We start from the raw sequence: 20826 nt of genomic DNA on the forward strand, positions 1-20826 counted from the left end.
AGTCATGCCTTCAATTCCATGATTAATTCTAAGGCTTCCCATTTCAGCCAACATGAGCCAATAGGCTTTGCAAGGAGATGGAGAATGGTCAAGGTCCTCATGGATTTCTTAAGCTAATGGCTTGGGATGGATCCTGGAGGGTTCTCAGAATCCAAATAGTGTGTGCACAGCAGGAGAAGGTGGGGCAGATTTATCTCACCTTGGATACATATTTGATCCTGTTTGTGACTCATGTCCCTCTGTAACAGGACCTTGGGTGAAATGTTTACATGCTCCACCTCCCTACATACTGCCATATAGTTCTTTTCCCAGCAGGGCAGGCATCTGAGAGGACACAGCAGTCCTGCCTCCCTGTCTACCACATAGAGCCCACAGCCATGGCAGCCCTGGCAGCCAGAGTATCCAAGCAACGTGCAGCTGCAGAAGGCCTTGGCTCCAACCAGAATGCTGTGAAGTACTTGGGCCAGGACTTTGAGACTCTGAGGAAGCAGTGCTTGGACTCAGGTGTCTTATTTAAAGACCCAGAGTTCCCAGCATGCCCATCAGCTTTGGGCTACAAGGATCTCGGACCAGGCTCCCCCCAAACTCAAGGCATCGTCTGGAAGCGACCCACGGTAAGGGGTTGGGTTGGCAGTGGCCTGTCACACAGGATAGAGGGCTGTCACATGTGGTCAGAAATTGAAGTCACAGCTGTGAATTCTGTTTCTGGATCCCCTAGTTCAGACCCATGCCCCTTTACTTTCTAAAATTATTGTTAGGAAGGAACACACACAGGCTTGGGAACTGGACAAGTTAGATCTTAACACTGGCTCTGCTCATGTGGCCTGGGGCAGATAGCTTAATCTTTCTGAGCTTCCAATTTTCCATCTGTAAAATGGTGCTACTGGAGCCATTTCTTTTCAGGGTTGTTATGAGAACTAGAGATAAGTCTCAGCGTATAATGCCCTGCATGTAAGAGGCACAGAATATGTGGTACTTATGATTGCATAGTGCCCTCAGGCTGGCACACAGAAGAACAAACTAAGGTTAGGTACAGTCAGCTCTAGGATAACATCACTGCCAAGAGGCTGCTGAGGGTCATGGAAGGTCATCGTTCAGGACTAGGGAGTGGAAAGGAGAGGCAGAAGCCGTTCTAAAGGGTGTGATTTGTATTTGTGGTCTCGATTTGTATTTCCTTAGTGAGTATGAATGCTGGATATTTTCATCTTCGTGTTTGTTGATCATTGGTTTACCCTCTGGAGAAATGAGTACTCAAGTCCTTTACCCATTTTTCAATGCTTCTGTTTACTTTTTTTGTTTGTTTCATTTACTACTTTTGAGGGTGACTCCTTTTTAGGTTTGGAAGCTTTAAATCATCTGGAAAACTGTTTTTTTTTTTTTTTAAAAAAGCATATGTATTAATTCTACAGAGGAGGCTGTTTCAGTGTGTCATTTCCACACATGCATACAAGGTACTTGGGCCATGCTCTTCCTACTAACCTCTTTTCTTACCTCTCTTCCTCGTCCACATCCTTAACGACCACCCCTTTCTTTACTTACCCCCCTGACAGTTGCACATACAAGAAAAAAAATGTGTCATTTTTTTTCTTTTTGAGTTGGGCCTGTTTCACTTAACATTGTGATTACTGGTTTTATAATTTTCCTGCAAGTGATATGATTTTCTTCATCTTTATGGTGATTTATATTCCATTGCACACACATACACACATACCATATACATACAGACCATATAGCTACACGATATACATTTTTTATCCATTAATCCACTGATGGGCCTCTAGGCTGATTCCATAATTTGGTTATTGTGAACAGTGCTGCAATAAGCATAGATATGCAGGTGTCTCGATGCTACCTGACTTTGGATATACATGCAGGAATAGTATAGCTGTTTCTGTTTAGCCTCCAAGCAGAAGATCTGCCTGGGTCCTTGCTCACGGGATAAAAGACAAATTTCTCTACATGAAGGTCTCAAGGCCAGACTTGCATTCTCAGGATGAGCTTTTTGTTGGGTATTTAAGATTCTAAGGCATATTTTTCTATTGATGTTGGGCAAGAGCAGTGGTCCTCTCACAGGCAGAGGCTGGCTATACATGTGCCCTTAGTAGCTGCCTTTTAGCCTCCTTATCTCCTGGCTTCCTTGCCATATTGGGTCAGTGCCCAGCCCAGGCATCTGTGTGTGCATAATGTCCAGTGTGAGCAGACTTGGGGCAGCCTAGTCAATATCCTTTTCTGTCTGAAATGTTCACTTTTTGGCAATTAAGCAGTTTATTGATCTTAAGGAGAACTACAGAGTCAGGAATGAAACCATGCCAAGTGCATAATAAGGACGTGAGTTAAGAGACATAGAAGGGCTGAACTGTTGGAAAATTAACGGCTGGGGTAGGCTCAGTTAGGAGCTTACATTCTTTCCCTAGCTGCTGCCTTGTGGAATCATGGCTTTGGAGTTTCCAGTTCAGCTGTGATTTATTGTGCGCTTGTTGTATGCAGAGGGGTGTCTGAGGAGCTGGTCAAGGAGAGACAAAGAACAGGTGGATAGCTATCAGGCATTTGAGTGAAGGAGCACATGGGCAGGCTTAGGTGTCAGGCGGATCAAGGTTCTGGTCCCTTGTTTGCCATTTACTAGCTGAGTGATTGTGGGTAAGTTACTAACCTCTCCAAGACTCAGTTTCCTCATCCATAAAGCAAAAACAATAACCTCCTTGGATTATTAGGAAGCTTGGATGAGAGAATATGCAAATGCTTAGAACATGCAAATGAGCTGTCTTCGATATTATTACGTGACTGTCCAGAGAGTAAAATATGCATATGAACAAAATGTATGGCAGCTTGGAGAGAAAAAGCAATGAGGTTTGACTGCGGAATCAGGTCAGGAAAATTACTGAAGACGGTTAAGCTGGGATCGTTGGAGAAAGAGGTCATGGGACGAACCAGGGAAAAGGTTTAGTGTGAGTGAAGGCACTGAGTTGAGGAGGTGCATGAGGGTTCGAAGGAAGACATGGTCCATTGTAATCAGTGGGTAACAGAGATGAAGCTAAAAACGTTCACCGGGCCAGATCCTGAAAAGGTCAGAAGTGCTGGGTCAAGTGATGATGTGGTGATGGTGATGAAGATGGTGGTATCACTGGACTTCTTGACTGAATGCAGCCAGAGCTCTCAAGATGCCAAACCAAGACACTGACACAGGCTAAGGCCTGGACAGCGAATCAGAGCCATCACTTCTGAGACTGTACGCTCTTACAGCACGTCCTGTCTTGCCTTCCTCACAGCTGTTTCCCCTGCCCATTGATCAGGGGCCGGGGCAGGATGGGCAGTTTGAGTTATGCCGGATAGGAGACAGTAACACACTGGAAGGAAAACATAGTGTTCTAAGTATGGGCAGGTTGGAGCCTGCCTCTTTGTGGGGTCTCTGTCGTTTAAATCTGTTTGTTGCCTGTTTACTTTGTTTCTCTGCTCTGAGTTCCAATAGAGAGAAGGCACATGTAAGTTCTTGAGGAAGAAATGCCATCTCCTTGTGAGACTGTGAAGATGAGGATATTCTGTGACCCTTGAAAGACATGTAACGTATCGTCATGACATTTTTTCTTCTGGGGTGGGAACATTTTGAATTATATTAATGAGTAACATGCATTAAGATGAACATTCCACTGACTTAGAAACCATGTAGCACCACTCTGAATACAGTGCTTTCAACTGTAGCCTTTGCCAACAATTCTCTCTTCCCACCCAAACCTAAAATTTTAGCAGCTTAGTAGACCTATTAGATCTGAGTGTAATATGCTCCATCACACAATGTGGCAAGGTGGATCTGAGTAGATTGTGCATGGAGTTAATTTGGAAGCTTTGGTATATTCTACAGTTAATAGTTGGAGCAATGAGTTTGAATGGTTTCACCAAGACAATGGTTAGGCGGATGTAATTGGTGCATGAAAGGGGACCAGGACAGAGGGCTGAGGCCCAGGCTGAGGGGTTCCTGGATTTCTAGAGTGAGAATACAGGACTCCTTGAAGAAAACTGAGAAGATATATTCAGAGACATGAAAGTCAAGAGCTAATAGGGACAGAGACATCACAGAAGGTTTTCAGAGGAAGGAAATGCCAAAGGCAGCCATTTTTAAGGAGCCACCATAAGACTGGAATAGAAAATGCTCATTCTAGGATTACTGGTGACACAAGAGGCTGGTTTCAGGAAGATGGCAAGTTTCAGGGGAGTGATAGATGGGTGGAGTTTTAAGGGAGTGTTTAAGGAAAGAGACTCTTTCAAATCTATATTCTTCCCCCTGCCTTAATAAAGTCATCTCCTTTTTACAAGCAAAATTTAAATTAAAAGAGTTTTTAATTTGTTGTTTTTAAAAATTATTTTTTCAAATTCTTCCAGCTTTTAGTTGCTAGAAAATGAGGAACTAGAGGCTGGGAGATCTTCAGCACCTGGGATTAGTACCTGCTGCCTTAGAATACACAGTGGACTGGTATCACTCCCATTCCTCCCCCTCCCTCCATCCTTCCTTTCTTCCCTCCTTCCTTCCTTATTTCTTTCCTTTCTTTATTAAAATTTGTTTTTAATTTAGTGTGTGTTCATGAGCCTGCAGGGCGCACAAGCGCATGTGTCCAAGTGCCACAGCACCTGTGTGGAGGTCAGAGAAGTCAGTTTTCCTCTTCGACCATGAGGGGCCCTGGGGATGGAACTCAGGTTATCAGACTTGGTGGCAGGCCCCTTTACCCTCTGAGACATCTCACTGGCTCACCATTTACCTCTTTCCGCTGCTATAAGAGATTGTAAAATCTTGTAAACAAAACACCCAAAACTAAAGTTTCCTCACTGGAAGACTGGCTAAATAACTCATGGTACTTTTAATGAAATTGCAAAACTCTGCATGTCCTAAGAAAACATATAAAAGGTGTTTGTGATTACATATGCACATGCACGCATGCACTGTTATAGTTTAGATCTTGTCTGTCCCTGAAGTCTCACCCCTTAGCTCTCATTGGGATGTATTGGAACCTTTAGGAACCTGTGCCTAGTAGAGGGAGTTATGGCACTGAGACTGTGTCTTTGAAGGAGGTCTTAGGACCCTGGCCTCTTCCTAGCTGCCATGAAGTGAGCAGGCCTCCTCTACCACATGTTACCACTATGCTGTCTGCATCATCACAGGCATGTGGATTGAACCTCTAAAGATGTGAATCCAAATAAGCTTTACCTTTTTTTTTTTTTAATCTCCTCTCCACCTCCTGTTCCCTCCCCCGCGGGGGGAGGGGAGGTGTCTTTAAGTTAGTCTCAAAATTATGATCTTCTTGCTTCAGTTTACCAAGTGCTGGGATTATAGGCACAAATATACCACCATGCTTGGCTGGCAGCTTTTCTTCTTTGTAACTCAATTATCCCAGGTATTTTGTTGTAGCAGTGGAAACCTGACTAAGACACATACACACATGTATATACACATACACATACATACGAAAATATACTTTTATTTTGGAAGACAGTTTTGGAAGGATGCATTAGAAATGTTAAGAGTAAAGAATCTGAAATGGAATGTTTTTTTTTTGTGTGTGTGTGTTTATTCTATTATTTATTGTTGGCTTTTGTCCATGGGCAAGAGTTATTTTCTCAACAAAAAAGTAAATATTAAAAAATATTGGGCCAGCCTGGGTGGTGCACATCTTTAATCTCAGTGCTTGGGAGGCAGGGGCAGGCAGATCTCTGAGATCGAGGCCAGCCTGATCTACATGGTAAGTTCCAGGTCAACTGGGGCGATAGGGAGACTGTCTCAAAAAGAAAAAAAAATATTGGAGTTGGCAAGTGGGGTAGGCCAAAGAAGCTGTTTTTGTCCTTCTAGGTAGGAGCTGGCAACCTCATAGAGAACTGTGGGTCTGCTTTCCAGAAGATTCCACTTTGATAGTAGGCTCTCAGAACCCCTGTTCACAGCTCCTCTTGGGGCCTGTCCTTCATTCCCAGCTCATTTCTTGCTCTCTTGCCATGTTGGCTCTATCATTGCTTCATGTCTGTGCCCAGCCAGCCCTTGTAGCACAGCCCACTAATTTAATTACCTGTGATTAAATGTAGTCCCTTGAGGTCCCACCCTTTCCTCTGACTGTCTGGTGGTCAGGCTGTCCACGTCTTCTTTGGATACCCCTCTGCAGCCTGCACCTGAGCCTGCCTTTCTGGTAGATGCACATAACCTTCCACATGGCAAGCCAGTTAGCCAGCATCCCTGTTGGACACTCTTCATTTTGCCCCCTTTGTGGATACAGTCTGCATTCTTTTGATTTTTACTTTTTTTTTTTTTTTTACTTTAATTCCCACCACCTCCACCCAAAGTCAGTTTGATTTGCCCATGTAAACCAGAAGTGTTTAAAAATATTTTATTTATTATTTTTATTTTATATGTATGAGTGTATTGCCTGCATGTGTGTAAGTGCACCTGTGCTGTGCGATGCCCTCGAAAGTCAGAAGAAGCAGTCAGATCCCCTGGAACTGGAGTTATGAATAGTTGTTACCTGCCATATGGGTGCTGGGAATTAAACCCAGGTCCTCTGCAAGACCAGTCAGTGCTCTTAATTGCTGAGCCAGCTCTCCAGCCCCCAGATCAAAAGCATTTTGAGACCAAACATTTCACTTATTTTCTTTATTTCATCATGATTCCCTTTCTCTCTTGCCTGCGATGTTGCAATAGTACCTGGTATAGAATGGGACCCAGTAAATCCTTGCTGGGTAAATTGAGAAAGGAGGCTGAAATTATGCCCCTCCGTGCCTTCTCTCAAGTCTAGAGTGTGATGTCACCTGTGAACAGGTGCCAGTTGGAGGCTGATGAGTGGAAGAGGTACAGGTTGGACACATGACCTTATCAGACTGTGTTCTCTCTGGAAATGGTAGTTCCCTGACACCTTTTTCCTGACACCTCTACAATCCTATCAGCTATGAGATTTTCTTGTCACTCAGTCAAGTGTTTAAGAAGTGTCCACAGGGTGCATTGCTTTTGCTAAACACCACCCTAACCAGCTCTCTGTGTAAGTAGGGCTGTTGTCTGAACAGGCAGAATCACATCCCATTAGTGTCTCATCCTTTGCCTTTCTCCTACGTTCCCACATCCTACAGCTTCTCACACCCAATTTGCAGAGTAAATAACCATACTGGTCATACATAACAGGGGCTTTGGGCTCCAGCTTCTGCCCAGTGGACTTGTAGCTGTGCGACTCTGAGCATTTTCCCTTCTCTGGCGGTAAAGACCTACCTGAAGGGTCAGCTGCACATGTGTGGCCTACGACTTGTAGGTTTCTTCCAGGTCTGGATTCTGAGCTTCTGAGGTTCTTTTTTTCAATGCTGCCTCCACCATCAAAAAGCATCTTGTGACTTGTGTTTTGTCCTAAATCGCTTTCAGGAATTGTGCCCCAACCCCCAGTTTATTGTTGGTGGAGCCACACGGACAGACATCCACCAAGGTGGTCTAGGTGAGTAACTGGGCTGAGTTCTGTTTGTTCAGGGCGAGGGCGGGGGCGGGTGAGTATGTGGAATGAGCAACATCAAATTAAGCTGTTAGACATGGTCAGCCAAATTACACACAGGATTCACCCATATGGGCTTCTGTTTTTGAGGCAGCGTGCTTCACAGTGGGTCTGAGTGCTGCAACTACCTCTTGGCTTCCCTTAGCCAGGGATTTTCCACCAGCCCATTCAACTCCTTTCACACTAGAGTGATGAGGCAGGATTACAGGCCTACAGCAGGAAACCTGTGTGATGTTTTCAGATGGCTGCCCTGAAGCAGACCGAGCTACCTGTGGAATGGCTGTGTCTGTATAATTATGGACCATCAGAGTAGATACCTCTGTAATTAGTGAGAAAACAGGATCTTATCTTTCAAGCCATAGATTCTTTCACAGGCCTGGGATCTTAGAATCAAGGACCTTCCTTTAAAGGGCTGGGACTTAGTGGAGAAGTGGGCTCTGAGCAAGTATGAGACCGTTTGTTCAGTCCTTAAAGTGAACAAACAAGTCAAAAACCCATGATTTCCTCAAGTCTCACACTGAAGCCAGGTCGGTTATACGTAGGAAATAATTTTCTCTTTGTTTTGTAAGTTCTGGACTCTTAGGGGTGTAGCTCAGTTGTAGAGCTCATGCTTAGCATGCCCGAGGTACTGGTTCAATCCCCAGCACCAAAACTAAGAAATAAATAAATAAACAAATTTTATAGACAAAGAAAGTTGGACAAACACAGAACTCACGCTGGCAATTTACGAAGTTTGCATCTTATTTCCAAGGAGGGATCATTCAAGGCAGTAATCAACCAGTAACTTTTTACTTCTGTTCATCAGGTTTAAATATACTGATGATATGTTTAGAGATAAAGCTAAGAATTTTTTTCTTTTGAGATGGGGTGAAATTCAGCCCAGGTGGGCCTCCAGCTGGCTGAGGTAGAGGATGAACATGAAGTCATCTTCTTCCTTTAAAGTATCTGGGATTACAAGTCTGTGTGACCCACCAATGCCTATCAAGGCAGTGCTAGTGATGGACTCTATGACCTCTGACCTCCGGTGCATTAGGCAGGCCCTCTATCCACCGAGATACAGTTTTAGTAAGACATCTTTTAAAAATTTGGAAGCTTGTATCTAATCCTTAAAAGATTTTAGGGTTACCTCTTCAGTGGGAGGAATGTTGGAGAGGAGGGAGTGGGCATGGATTTGATCAAAACACCTTTATATGCATGTATGAAATTCTCAATAAAGTTTTTATAAAAGTTAAAAAAAATTAAATTAAAAAATTGCAAATCAGGCTGGAGAGACGACGGCTCAGTGGTTACGAGCACTGGCTACTCTTGCAGAATTTGATTTCCAGCACCCACATAGTGACTAACAACTGTCTGCAGCTCCAGTTCCAGGGCATTCAGCACCTTCTTCTGTCCTCCACAGGCATCGCATGACATGGGTACACTTACATACATGCAGACAATACACTCATACACATAAAATAAAGATAATAAATAAAATATTTTAAAAATTTGTAAATCAGAACATTGAGAAGGAGCAAAATTTGCCTGAAAATGTACCAAATTTTAAACAGTTCTACTTAAATTAAGTGCAAATATTGCCCTGTTTATTTGAAAGAAATATAAAAATTAGCTTGTTAGAATAGTCTGACTGTGAGCTCATTGACTAAATTCTTTTTACATATGGAGAGGCTATTAAAAAATACTCTTCTTAGGGGTTGGAGAGATGGCTCAGTGGTTAAGACCACTGACTGCTCTTGGGGTTTGATTCCCAGCACACACATGGCAACTAACAACCATTCATAGCTCTGGTTCTGGGGGACCTGACACCTTCTTATGACCTCTATGGCTATTGCATGACACGGGTGGACTTACACACATGCAGGCAATACATTCATAGACATAAAGTAAAAATAATAAATAAAATAACACTATTCCCAGGGCTGGGGTTGCCTCTGGGTGGCAGAACAGCTGCCTAAAGTGCATGAGGTCCGAGGTTTAATCTCCAGAACTGCCAGGAAACAAACAAACATTGTACTCAGTACTGAATTGTGCTCTGGTTCCATTATGTAAGAATTTCAAATATTAAAAACATCTAATTTTTAAGAAGAAACACAGCTCTCCTTGATAATAGTTTTGCTTTGTCAACCTCAGCTCTTCTAACTCCAGAATCTCCCAAATGGGAATTTCTGCCCTGAGTTGGACAACATTTAAGTTGGTTTTATAGACCAGGGCCTGAGGAACAGACTCTGCTTAGTGAAAATAAGCAAAGCAAACAAAACTCCTGAGCTCGTATACTAACACGACCTTTTATTTCCAGCCCTCCCTCTCCTTTCTCCTTGTTCCAGCCTGGAAAGCCTTTGCCTGTTGGAAACTGTCATGATTTGGAAAAATCTCAGGGCATTATATTTTAAATGCTTGCAGTATTCTTTCCTCTAATGAATGTGGCAAATAGGCTTTAGTGAGCCTACAGGCAGCGAGACTGCAAAGTGGCCAGCACAATTGGGTGCCACAAAGAGAGTGCCCTGCTCCAAGATACCCACAGCCTACCTCTTGCCAGCTCTAGTGTGAGGGCTCCCTGAGGGGTGGTGTGTTGACCTTTTGTGTGTTCTGGGTGAGGGCACGCTGCCCTTTTCCTTCAAGCTAAACAGTTAGCCTAATTTAGCACATGTCCCAGGGAAACACAACTTTCAGTGTTTGCCTTTAATGGCTTCTTGTTAGAGACCTTTTAACTTTGGGAAAGGCGCTTAATGAATGCTATTTCATTGATTGACTTGGTGGGATTGTCCTTTGATTCACGTTAAGCAAGGAGATTTGAAGGCTTCTAGAAGGGGCTGGTGGGTTACCATGGAGAATGATGGAGACCCAGGCTGGAAGTACAGGAAATGAACCAACTGGTCCTCTGATGCCTGCTCACATCAAAAGAATAGAACGGCTGCTGTGGTAGTGGATTTAAATGAAAAGAGCTAGAAAGGAGCTGTTGAGCAACTAAAAAGAATAGGTGCTTAGGACAGAGTCTGAGTCCCTGTTCATCAAGATTACGCCTCAGGAGGTTGAAAAGCAGGTGCTTCACACCTCTGAGGCTACAGCTCAGTGGCTGAGTGGCAGCAATTCATGTGACCTGTGAGATCTGTGTGAGGGCTGGTCCTGAACGTTGGTGATGTGACTAAGAGGAGAAAGTCCTCCTTGGATAGAGCTTACTTTCCTAAAGGACCAGGAGGCCCAACACAGCACTTGTTGAATTAGGGCTTGGCATGGAGTCATGTTTGGTTAATGATTTGTTGGCTTGCCAGAGTCAACACAGGTACTGAAGGGTCTGCTTTCATATTTTTCCTGTGTGGTGGCGCACGCCTTTAATCTCAGCACTCTGGAGGCAGAGGCAGGCGGATCTCTGTGAGTTCAAGGCCAGCCTGGTCTACATAGTGAGTTCCAGGACAGCTGGGGCTGCAGGGAGACCCTGTCTCAAAAAGACCCCCCCCCCCCAAAATTCCAAAATCATCTGGTCTATACAATAAAGAAGAGGTTATTTATTTATTTACTTTTGCTTTACTGGAAGATTAAATCTAGGGCTTTGGGCGTGGCAGGCCAGCATGGCATCACTAAGATATATCCCAGCTCCTCCTTCCTCTTTTTTTTATTCAGAGAGAACATCTTACTAAGCTGCCCATGCAGGCCTTGAACTCACTCTGTAAGTCAGATAAGCTATGAACTCATGATCCTTCAGCTTCATCCCATCCTCCATGTGCTGGGATTTATGAGCACGCACCATCATACCCTATTGAAAAAGATCTCTTTTTGATAAGAGTTCTGGATTATTTTCAATACACACATTCAAAAATCAAAATATAACAAAGTCGTAGCATCACAATTCTTGAGAGTTGTATCATAATGCTCCACTGACTCCAACATAGTGCTCCATTGACCCTAACATAGTGCTCCACTATCCTTATTACAGTGCTCCATTCTGCCATCAAATGTCCCACTATACACTACAGTGCTCTGTTATCTCCACTGCAGGGCTATGCTGGCCCATCACAATGATAGGCTTTCCAATCACAGTGCTCCATCATCCTCATCACAGTGTTCCACTGTCCCATCACAATGCTCCACAGTCTTATAGTGCTCTACTGTCTTATCACAGTGCTATAGTGTCATATCACAATGATGGGCTTTTAAATCACAGTGCTCCATTATCCTCATCACAGTGAGCCACTGTCCCATCACAGTGCTCCACTGTGATGACAATGCTCCATTGTCCTATCACAGATCTCTAGTGTCCCATCACAATACTCTATTGTTCCATTACAGGTCTCCATTGTGCCATCACAATGATCTACTGTCTCCACCAAAATGTTACACTGTCTCCCAAACAATGATCCACTGTGCAATTCAATCATGGTGATTCACAGACTTAGAACAACGCTCCACTCTCCCATGACAGTGCTCTACTGTTGCATCAGAGTGCTGAACTGTTTCACAGTGGTCTGTTGTCCCATTCACACTGCTCTACTTTCCCATTGAAATGCTCTGTTCCTTAGCCTCATTAATCCAAGTTCCACGACAGGCTTCACAGTCCCTTCACACTGCTCTGCTGTCTCTTTTTTTTTTGTTCCTCCTTTGAAAAATTAGACTTTGAGAATTTCACACAATGTATTTTGATCAAATTCACCCCAACTCCCAAAGCTCCTCCCATGTCTAGCCCCCCTTCCATACTCACCCAACTTTGTATCTTTTTGTTTTAACCCATTGAGTCCAACTTGCATTGTCCAAATACTCTTAGGTGTGTGACTGTATACTGGAACATGGTTCACCTACCAGGGGACCCAACCTTAAAGAAAACCAACACTCCTTATGCCAGCAGCTATCAATTGCAAATATGTCCTCAGCTGGGTCCCCTCTCCATGCTGGGATTGGGTCTGGCTTGAGCTTGTGCAGGTCTTGTATATGTTGTCACAACCACTGTGAGTTCATATGTACAACTGCCCTGTTGTGTCTGGAAAGCACGGTTTCAGTTTCCACTGACTCTCCCTCTTAGAATCTTTCCAACCCCTATTCTGAGATGACCTCTGAGCCTTGAGAGGAGAAAGTGTGATTTAGGTGTTCCATTTAGGGCTGGGAATTCTACAGTCTCTTATTCTCTGCACCTTGACCAGTTTTGGGTCTCTGTGTAATTGCCATCTACTGCCAAGAGAAGCTCTCTGATTAGGTTTGAGAGATGCACTGATCCATGGCTACAACAAAAGTCATCAGGAGTTGGTTTAACACTGTCCTTTTAGCAGAATTATAGTAGTAGGTTCTCCCCTCGGGCATATGAACAGTCTAGTCACAGGTTCTTGACCTCAGTAACAGCACCAGCTGTGGGTTTCATCTTGTGGAGCAGGAGAGTGATTAGTCACTCCCATGACATCTGTGACACTACTGCACCAGTGAGCATGTCTTGCCATGCTGGTTGTTATTGTAGGCTTTACATCTGGGTAAGATTGATGATTATTTTTCTCTAGTAATGTACATAGCACCTTCCAACACTATGAAAACTAAAGAGTAGGGATGAAGCTCCAAGGTCAGTGCCAGCTTGGTTTTTCCATGCTCTGTGACTCAAGTATGTGATAACCTTAGCAAAAGCATCTTACTGTCAAGTTCTGGAGGGCAACCAAGAACAATGGCAATAGCCTGTAATGTTTGGGGGTATATGTGACCTCACTGGCAAACAACTCCAAAAGAGGTAACCCTTTCCTGGCACTGGGCTTTTTGTTTCTTAGCCTGTGTTGTCTGGTAGGGCATTTTCACCCTAAGGGTAACTCCATTTAAATTCTTTTTATATGTGTTTATGCCTATGTGTTTGGAAGCATTTTCACCCCACTAAGGGGGAAATCCATTGAAACTCCTTTTATATATGTGTATGTGTATATTTTAGGATGCTTCTATAGTAGCAGGCTTCCATACAACAGTGATCCATTCTATTCTAACAATGCTCCAATGTCCAGTAATATTGCTCCATTGTACTATTAAAAAGTATCACTGTTACTATCACAATGCCCTACTCTCTTGACACTGTATTATCACAATGCTTCTCTGTCTAATCGGAGTGCTCCATTGTTCTATGACAACGTTCCCCTCTCCCTTCACAGTTACACAGCCTCATTATAATTCCTCATCATCCCTTTATAATATTCCACTGTAAAATTTGTATCCCAAACCGTTCATGATGGTCCATTGTTTTAACACAGTGCTCCAGTTGAGTAGCATAATGCTCCAAAATGCTGTCACAATGCTCCACTCTCTCTACCATGATGCTGTACTGTCCTATCACAAGACTTCACTGTCCCATCACAATGTTCTACTCTCACAGTGGTCCATTGCCCCATCACAATGCTCCAGTGTCCTATCACAATGTTCCATTGTTTTATCATATGGTCAACTATCCTGTCATAATGCTCTACTGTCCCACTATGATATGTCCTTGTTGAATCACAATGTTCCACTGCCTTGTCATAATGGTTCATTGTCCCATCACAATGCTCCACAGTTCCCATTGTGCTATCACAGTACTCCACTATACCATCATAATGTTCCATTTTCCCATGATAATGATCCATTGTCCCATTACAGTTTTTTCCCTATCTTATCACAATGCTCCATAATCTCATCACAGTGATTCATTGTGACAACACAATGTCCATCACAATGCTTCTCTGACCATCATAAGGCATCACTGTCTTATGACAATGTTCCTTTATCATATCATAATGCTCTATTTTTCCATCACAGCGCTCCAAAGTCCAAGCACAATACTGCACTGTTGTGTCACAATGGTCAACTATCCCAATATAATAGTTGACCATCCACTTGCAAGGTCCCACTATTAAATCACAATGTTCCACAGTGTTTCACTGTCCTGTTAACAATGTTCCCTTTTCCATCACGATGCTCTATCTTTCATTCATAGAGTCATTGTCCCATCACATGCTCCACTGTCTAATCACGAATTTCCAGCGTCCCATCACAGTTTCTCCACTGTCCTATCCCAGTGCATCAATGTGCCCTCACAATGCTACACTATCTTCACAGTGCTTGTGTCCATCACAATATTCCATTTTCCTGTCACAATAGTGAACTGTCCCAACATAATGGTTCACTGTCCAATCACGATGTGCCACAGTCAAACACAATGGTCCACTGACCCATCACAGTGCTCCACTGTCCTGTCACAATGCTCCACTGTTCCATCATAGTGCAGCCCTGGCCCTTCACAGTGTTCCATTGTACCATCACAATGCTTCACTGTCTGTCTATAATGTCCACTGTCCAATCACAGTGTCCTACTGTCAAAGCACAGTGTTCCACTTTACTATCTTGTCATAAATCTCCACTGTCTTATCAAATGCTCCATTGTTCCGTGCAAGTCTCCATTTTCCCATCACAGTGATCCATTGTCTCATCACAAAGCTTCACTCTATTATGACAACACACAGTTGTCCCATCACAATACTTCACACTCTTATCACAACACTCCATTTTTTGCATCACAATAATCCATTGTCCCATCTTGATCCTTCCTGGTCCCATCACAATGCTTCACTATCTTATCACAATGTTCTGTTGTTAGATCATGGTGCTTCATCGTCCCATCATAATGTTCCTTTGTCTTATCACAATGCTCCACTCTCTCATATGAATGCTCCAATGTCCTATCACAGTACTCCACTATTTTGTCACAATGGTTGATTGTCACAACATAATTGTTCACCATCTAATTACAATTGCCAGTGTCAAATGACAATGTTTTACCATCACAATGTTCCACTGTCCAGTCATAATTGTCCATCTCATCGCACTTTTTCCCTGTCCTGTAACAATGCTTTATTCTCAAATTACAATGCTCCCACGCACTATTGTAGTGTTCCAGTGTTCCATCACAGTGCTATACCCTCCTCTACCTCTACCCTCTACCGTCCCTATCACACTGCCCCATCATAGTTCGTCTCTTCCCCTTTCACAGTGGTCCACCATCCTATCAAAATGCTACATTATTGCAGTCATAATATGTCTAATCACAGTGGTCCACTGTCCCCATTACAACACTCTTCTCCCATCACAATGCTCCACTCTCCTGTCAGAAGCTCCATCCTCTTCATCACAGTGCTCCTGAAATGGAAAAACCCAGCACTGGTTAAATAAAATGTTCTGAGAACCTTGTCTTAAGTCCCTTGCTTGCCTAAGGAAATGGCTGCTTGTTTAACCCTTGCTTCTGCTTTTGTAAATATGCATCCTGCCTGAAACTCCAGGTTATGGGCTCTTGCCATGTAGGCTAGAAGCCCCCCATGACTCCTGTATCTGGCCTGCACTCACACACACAGGAATTCAAGTCTACCAATGACAGAATGGAACTGAAATGACACTGGATTGTCTATAAATACTGTAGGAAACTGTGGCCTAGTATTCAGGCTTTGGAGATAACTCATCTAAGTCCACTGTTGGCATGAATAAAAGATCTGATTTCTCCAGTCTCCAGTGCCTGTTCTGAGAGCAATGTTTACCATAACGCTCCAGTCTCCCCACACTGCTCCACTGTCTTCCACACTGCTCCAATGTCCCTTTCCAACATTCCACTCACCATGCAGTATTTAATGTCCCATCTTAATGCTCTTATGCCCCCACCACAGTGCTCCACTCTCCCATCACAGTTCTCCAATGCACAGTTCACAGTGCTGCCCCATGATAGCCCTTAACTGTCCCATCACACTATTTCACTGCTGTACCCGGTGTTCCTTTGTCCCCATCCCAGTCCTCTACTGTCCCATCATGGTGTTCCTTTTCCGTCTTGGCATTTGGTCAGTGCGCGTCCCAGATATCTGGATGTCCCTGTGGCACCGAGCTTGGTGACTGTCACACAACAAGTCACAGTTGTGTGTCAATTAGGACTCCTTTGGTGCCTGGCTTTAGATGTCCTACCCAACTACCTTAAGCAGAAGCAGGGATTATACTGACTGATGGACAGGAAATTATGTTGGCTTCAGTGAGGCTGGCATCCAGGAGTCAAACTGTTCCTGGCATACCTTCTGCCACTTTCCAGTCTCTGTTGGTTGCACTCTCTTCCATGGCAGATAGCTTCATATGACAGGGAATCTGACCCCTACTGATTCCACATTTGATCTCAGTAGCTTCAGTTTTATAGATTTTAGAGAAGGCCTCTGATGTGATGGCTTGGGCCTTCACCTGTACACTGGGTCAGTTGCTGCAGACAGGAGGGTGAGGGTCCTTATAAATAGTCCAGTATGGAACATGGGCTCACTCTTATGGTTGTGAGCGCCTCCTTAAACTACAGGGAGGACTTTCCAAAAGAATTGGGCAGTGGCTCTTGGTAGACAGAATAAGAGAAAGTGCACTGTGACATGTAATGTGTATTGGGGGTATGTGGTCTGGCTGGGGCTTTCCCACGCCTAGGTCATGCCTGTCCTCTGAGCCCAGGGGCCCTGGCTTTTTTCCTCTCTCCAGCCCATTACCCTGAGATGCTTCTGGACATTCCTTGACAGAGGGTGCCTATTCTCTTTCTCTTGCCATGCCTCTTTCTACTCATGGCTGTAGACTTGGGTCTTTTGATCTGTTGACCTAAACCTATGCCTTATGTCATTAGCAAAATACTTGAAAACAGATGTAGCCCAAATTGGAGCCATTTTGTGTTTTTTCTTCCTTGCCAGTACTATCAACAATCATGCAGGATCAGGCAGGGAATAAAACTTTAATCTTAAAGTTTTCTATGTGTCTTGATTTTCAAAGTTTCGTGCAGACCAGGCTCCCTGCTTGTCCATCCCCAGCTTGTTGACATGGCTGAGTAGGAACATGAAGATGTTTGAAAGGGCTTGCAGATCCTCCCTAAGCAATGAAAGAATGTTCTAGAAACAGTTCACAGATGGCTCTCTGATCGTGTCTGTGGAGAACAGCATACAGAGATGGCTCCACTCACTGCTTACTGGAGTCTGTGGGCCCTGTTGGGACTCTAGTAAGCTCAGTGGTAATGACTGGTTCTTCTTGCCACCAGCTCCATCCAGTCCTTGCCTTTGCTCATAGTGGGGAGGGAGGTAGTGTGATGAGGCATCGTTTGTGCCTATAGTTGTGGAGAGGCAATGGGACTCAAAGGGCTTTAGGTGCCAATGGTCCCACAGGCCACAGGAGGGACCTTCCTCTACAAAAGCAGAAGACTTCGGTCTCTGGAAAGTGAAATTTGATGCTTTCTGCCTTCAGGAGCCAGAAACTCTTTTTCTTTAACCAATGTAGAGACTTGCAGAATGCAGAGAGCAGTCAGAGTGCTTTTCTGAATAACATATCCAAAATTATAATCTATTGGATAGTTTTCTCCCCCTCCTTCTGTCTCTCTCATTCTCTCCCCCTTCCCTCCTTTTTTTCCCTCCTTTGGGCTAGCGAGCAGATCCAGGCCCTCATGCATGGTAGGCAAGTGCTCTTAAGCTAAATAGCTCTAGTCCTTTGGGATGTGCTCTGCTTTGAAGGACTTGCTAAGTATTGGGGCTCTCCCCTCTTTATCTGGCCCTCCACATCTGTTTTTCGCCATCTTGTACCTGGTGTGTGTGTGTCTATGTATGCACGTTTTTCTTTAGCCCCTTGTCGCTATTGACCTGGTCTTCCTTTTCACCTCTATGGGACTGATGTCTTATTCATCTTTGTTGCATTTATTGAATAGAGCTTTATATTCTGTAGTCATGTTTCAGAAAGAGAGTGAGTGGGAACATTTCCTGTCTCTAAAGATAAGCAAGAAACGGATAGTAATGACCTAAACACATTGCCCTCTCAGAAGCAGTCCTCACATTGATTTTCTTCCGCAGTCAGCACTCCCCCATGGAGCAGGGCCTGGACTCCTGGAGCGGGGCTGGGCACATGCACTCGACAGTAATTGAGAGCAGTGTCAGTAACCTTAAGACATCTTCTGATCTGTAGCATCCTTCCAGGACTGGGGTGAAGTAAATCAATTCACTAGGACCGGATGCTTACTTTTAATGAGCAATCAGGGAAGCCTCTGAGAACACAAAGGGCCAACTGCTCATTGATTCTGGAGAGTACAGGTCAGACCTCCAGGAGGCAGGAAAAACTGTGGAGGCCAGTTCTACCTGTTCAGTGGGCTAGTTGGGATGGAAGGAAGCCTGATTCTGATGGGGTCTTTTCCTCCCTGTGATACTCCATCTCTTCTTGTTCTTTTGGTCTCTAATACACTCGTGTTCTGCTCCATGGGGACCTCTCACCTTTCTACTCTGAGCAAAGGTGCCAGGGAAACCACTGACATTTGAATGTGAATTTGAGATGGTGAGTTACTAGATTTCCATATCGACCATTAGTTCAAGAGCATGGAGGAATCATACATTATCTATTCAATTTCACTCACCCTCTCTAAACTTACTTGCTTCTGGTAGGAATGCAGGCACTAACGGAAACACAGAAAACAATGGAAATCAGAACTTACCATTTTCATATCACGGAATAGTTGTTAAAAATCTATAAAATATCAGTTGTACTCAATAGTCATTCTTATAGTATCTTAGGCACCTCTTCAAATATTTTAAGACATGAATAAACACAAGGACTGTAACTTGAACATGACTGCTTTTTTTATCTTATACATTTAGAAACATTATTCTGAAATCAGACCCTGATTTCACTAGGCTGCCACAGAGGTCCTGATACAGGCACGTGAAGATCACTTACAGGAGCACCAGCCCCCTTCTTCAGGTGGAAATTTCTTTATTGGCAGTAGGATTTTGTTGGTAAACTCTGATTTTTATATGCTCAAATTAGAGTAGGTTTCAACCACCCCTATGCTTATAACAGAAGAGTAAAAGGTGCAGGTGAGCCTCTGAGTCCCTCAAGAGACATTCCCTTCGCTCCAGGAGGGATAGCACACAGTCCCTGAGCTCCATCTCAGCTGAGCAACCTGAAGTTTGAATTTTCAGAGCCACATTCCACAGTGTGGCAGATTTCTGTGTGGAGGGTTCTGGCTTCAGTCTGTCTGTGCTGTTTTAACATAGTCCACAGACCTGGCTGTTTGGGCCTGACTCTAGCAATAGAAGTTTGCCTCCCATCTGTGGGTTGCATTTTGAAGAAGTCAATCAGACCCAAAGATGAGTTCTCCATCATGGATGAGCTGTGAGGTCTGGGTGGCTCTGCTCTTTCTGGTGTGTGGGAGACCCCTCCTTAGCCATAGGGCCAGTGCATATGGAGAGTTAAAGGACTCTCTGGGCCACTTAATGGAACTCTGAGTGCCTGTGATGTGATGTCTCAGTCCTCAGGGACTGGGGAGGTCTGTGTGTGCTGACTCTTGGGATGTTGCTGAAGGGGGAAAGGTGGAGGCATGCTGACTCAGGGGCAGAGAATGAGAGAGACCCTAGGCTACGCTCAGGCCCCTTACAGGAAGCCCCAGAAATTGTACATGGGGCTGAGCTTAGGGATGTACACTATTAGTCTTGAGAGGCCGCACTCTACTGTCCAAGGACCAGAAGCAGGCTCCACAAGAGCCCAGTCCTCGGGAAGTGAACCCATACCACCTGTTTACAGGAGAAAGCACGGTTGCTTCCTTCTTCCAAGATGTTACCAGTCTGACACACTGAAGCAGACGCTGTTCACAAGCCCTTCCAGATGCTACTCGCTCCAATGCTTTCTCTTGCCTGGTCAGTTCTTTTCACCTCTTGACTGTCATCTCAGCCTTCCTGGTGATTTTGGACTGTGCCATCCCTCATCAGCCCCCTGGACAGAGGCAGTCTGTTCCCACTGAGTGCCTTCTAGTCCACAGTCACCTTACCTTATAAAGCTATAGTAGGGTTCCTGTTGCCTTGGGGCATTGTGGGGAGCCATTCTGTGCCTCCTCCTCAAATCTTGCTTTATGTTTTAGTTTTTCCTCTTCAAGAGGATTCAAGAGGTCCAGCAGGATGTCTGTGGGCCCAGGAATTTGTTCCCAGGCTGATTGACCTAGCTGTTGTCCTGCATCATCATCTCAACCTTGGTCTTTGATCCTCTGACAGCTACATACCCGATTGTGTGTGTGTGTGTGTGTGTGTGTGTGTGTGTGTGTGTGGTGTGCTGCTCTCTACTAAGACAGAGATCTGGGGATTCCCCCATCCATAGGTGCATCTTAGAATTCTCTACCCTTGTTGAGATCTCAAGGATATGTTTCTCCATCGCTTTTCAGGGCAGTGCTGAAGCGTCACCCCATCCATCACTCTGGACTTGAACCGTCGGTCTCTCTTGCTGAGTCTCTCTTGCCTTGTCTACTCGTCTCATTTGCTTCTTACCTGTTCTCATCCATGTGAGTTCAGTGTCTCCTTTCTCCCCTGGATTCAAGGAGCCAGAG

General features: G+C 44.3%; 1 protein-coding gene across 1 annotated transcript in view; it reads left to right on the forward strand.

The window, feature by feature from the left end:
• Nucleotides 1-377: 377 nt before the first annotated feature.
• The window catches only part of Capn8 (calpain 8), a 70858-nt gene continuing 50409 nt past the window's right edge, over nucleotides 378-20826 (forward strand). Inside the window, exons 1-2 of the mRNA XM_008823743.3 lie at nucleotides 378-614; nucleotides 7376-7445. Of these exons, the coding sequence (XP_008821965.1) occupies nucleotides 378-614; nucleotides 7376-7445 (307 nt within the window). The remainder of the gene's footprint in view (nucleotides 615-7375; nucleotides 7446-20826) is intronic.

The sequence above is a fragment of the Nannospalax galili genome, unplaced genomic scaffold (assembly GCF_000622305.1).
Source record: "Nannospalax galili isolate Female #2095 unplaced genomic scaffold, S.galili_v1.0 scaffold368, whole genome shotgun sequence".
In the NCBI taxonomy this organism is placed as follows: Eukaryota; Metazoa; Chordata; class Mammalia; order Rodentia; family Spalacidae; genus Nannospalax; species Nannospalax galili.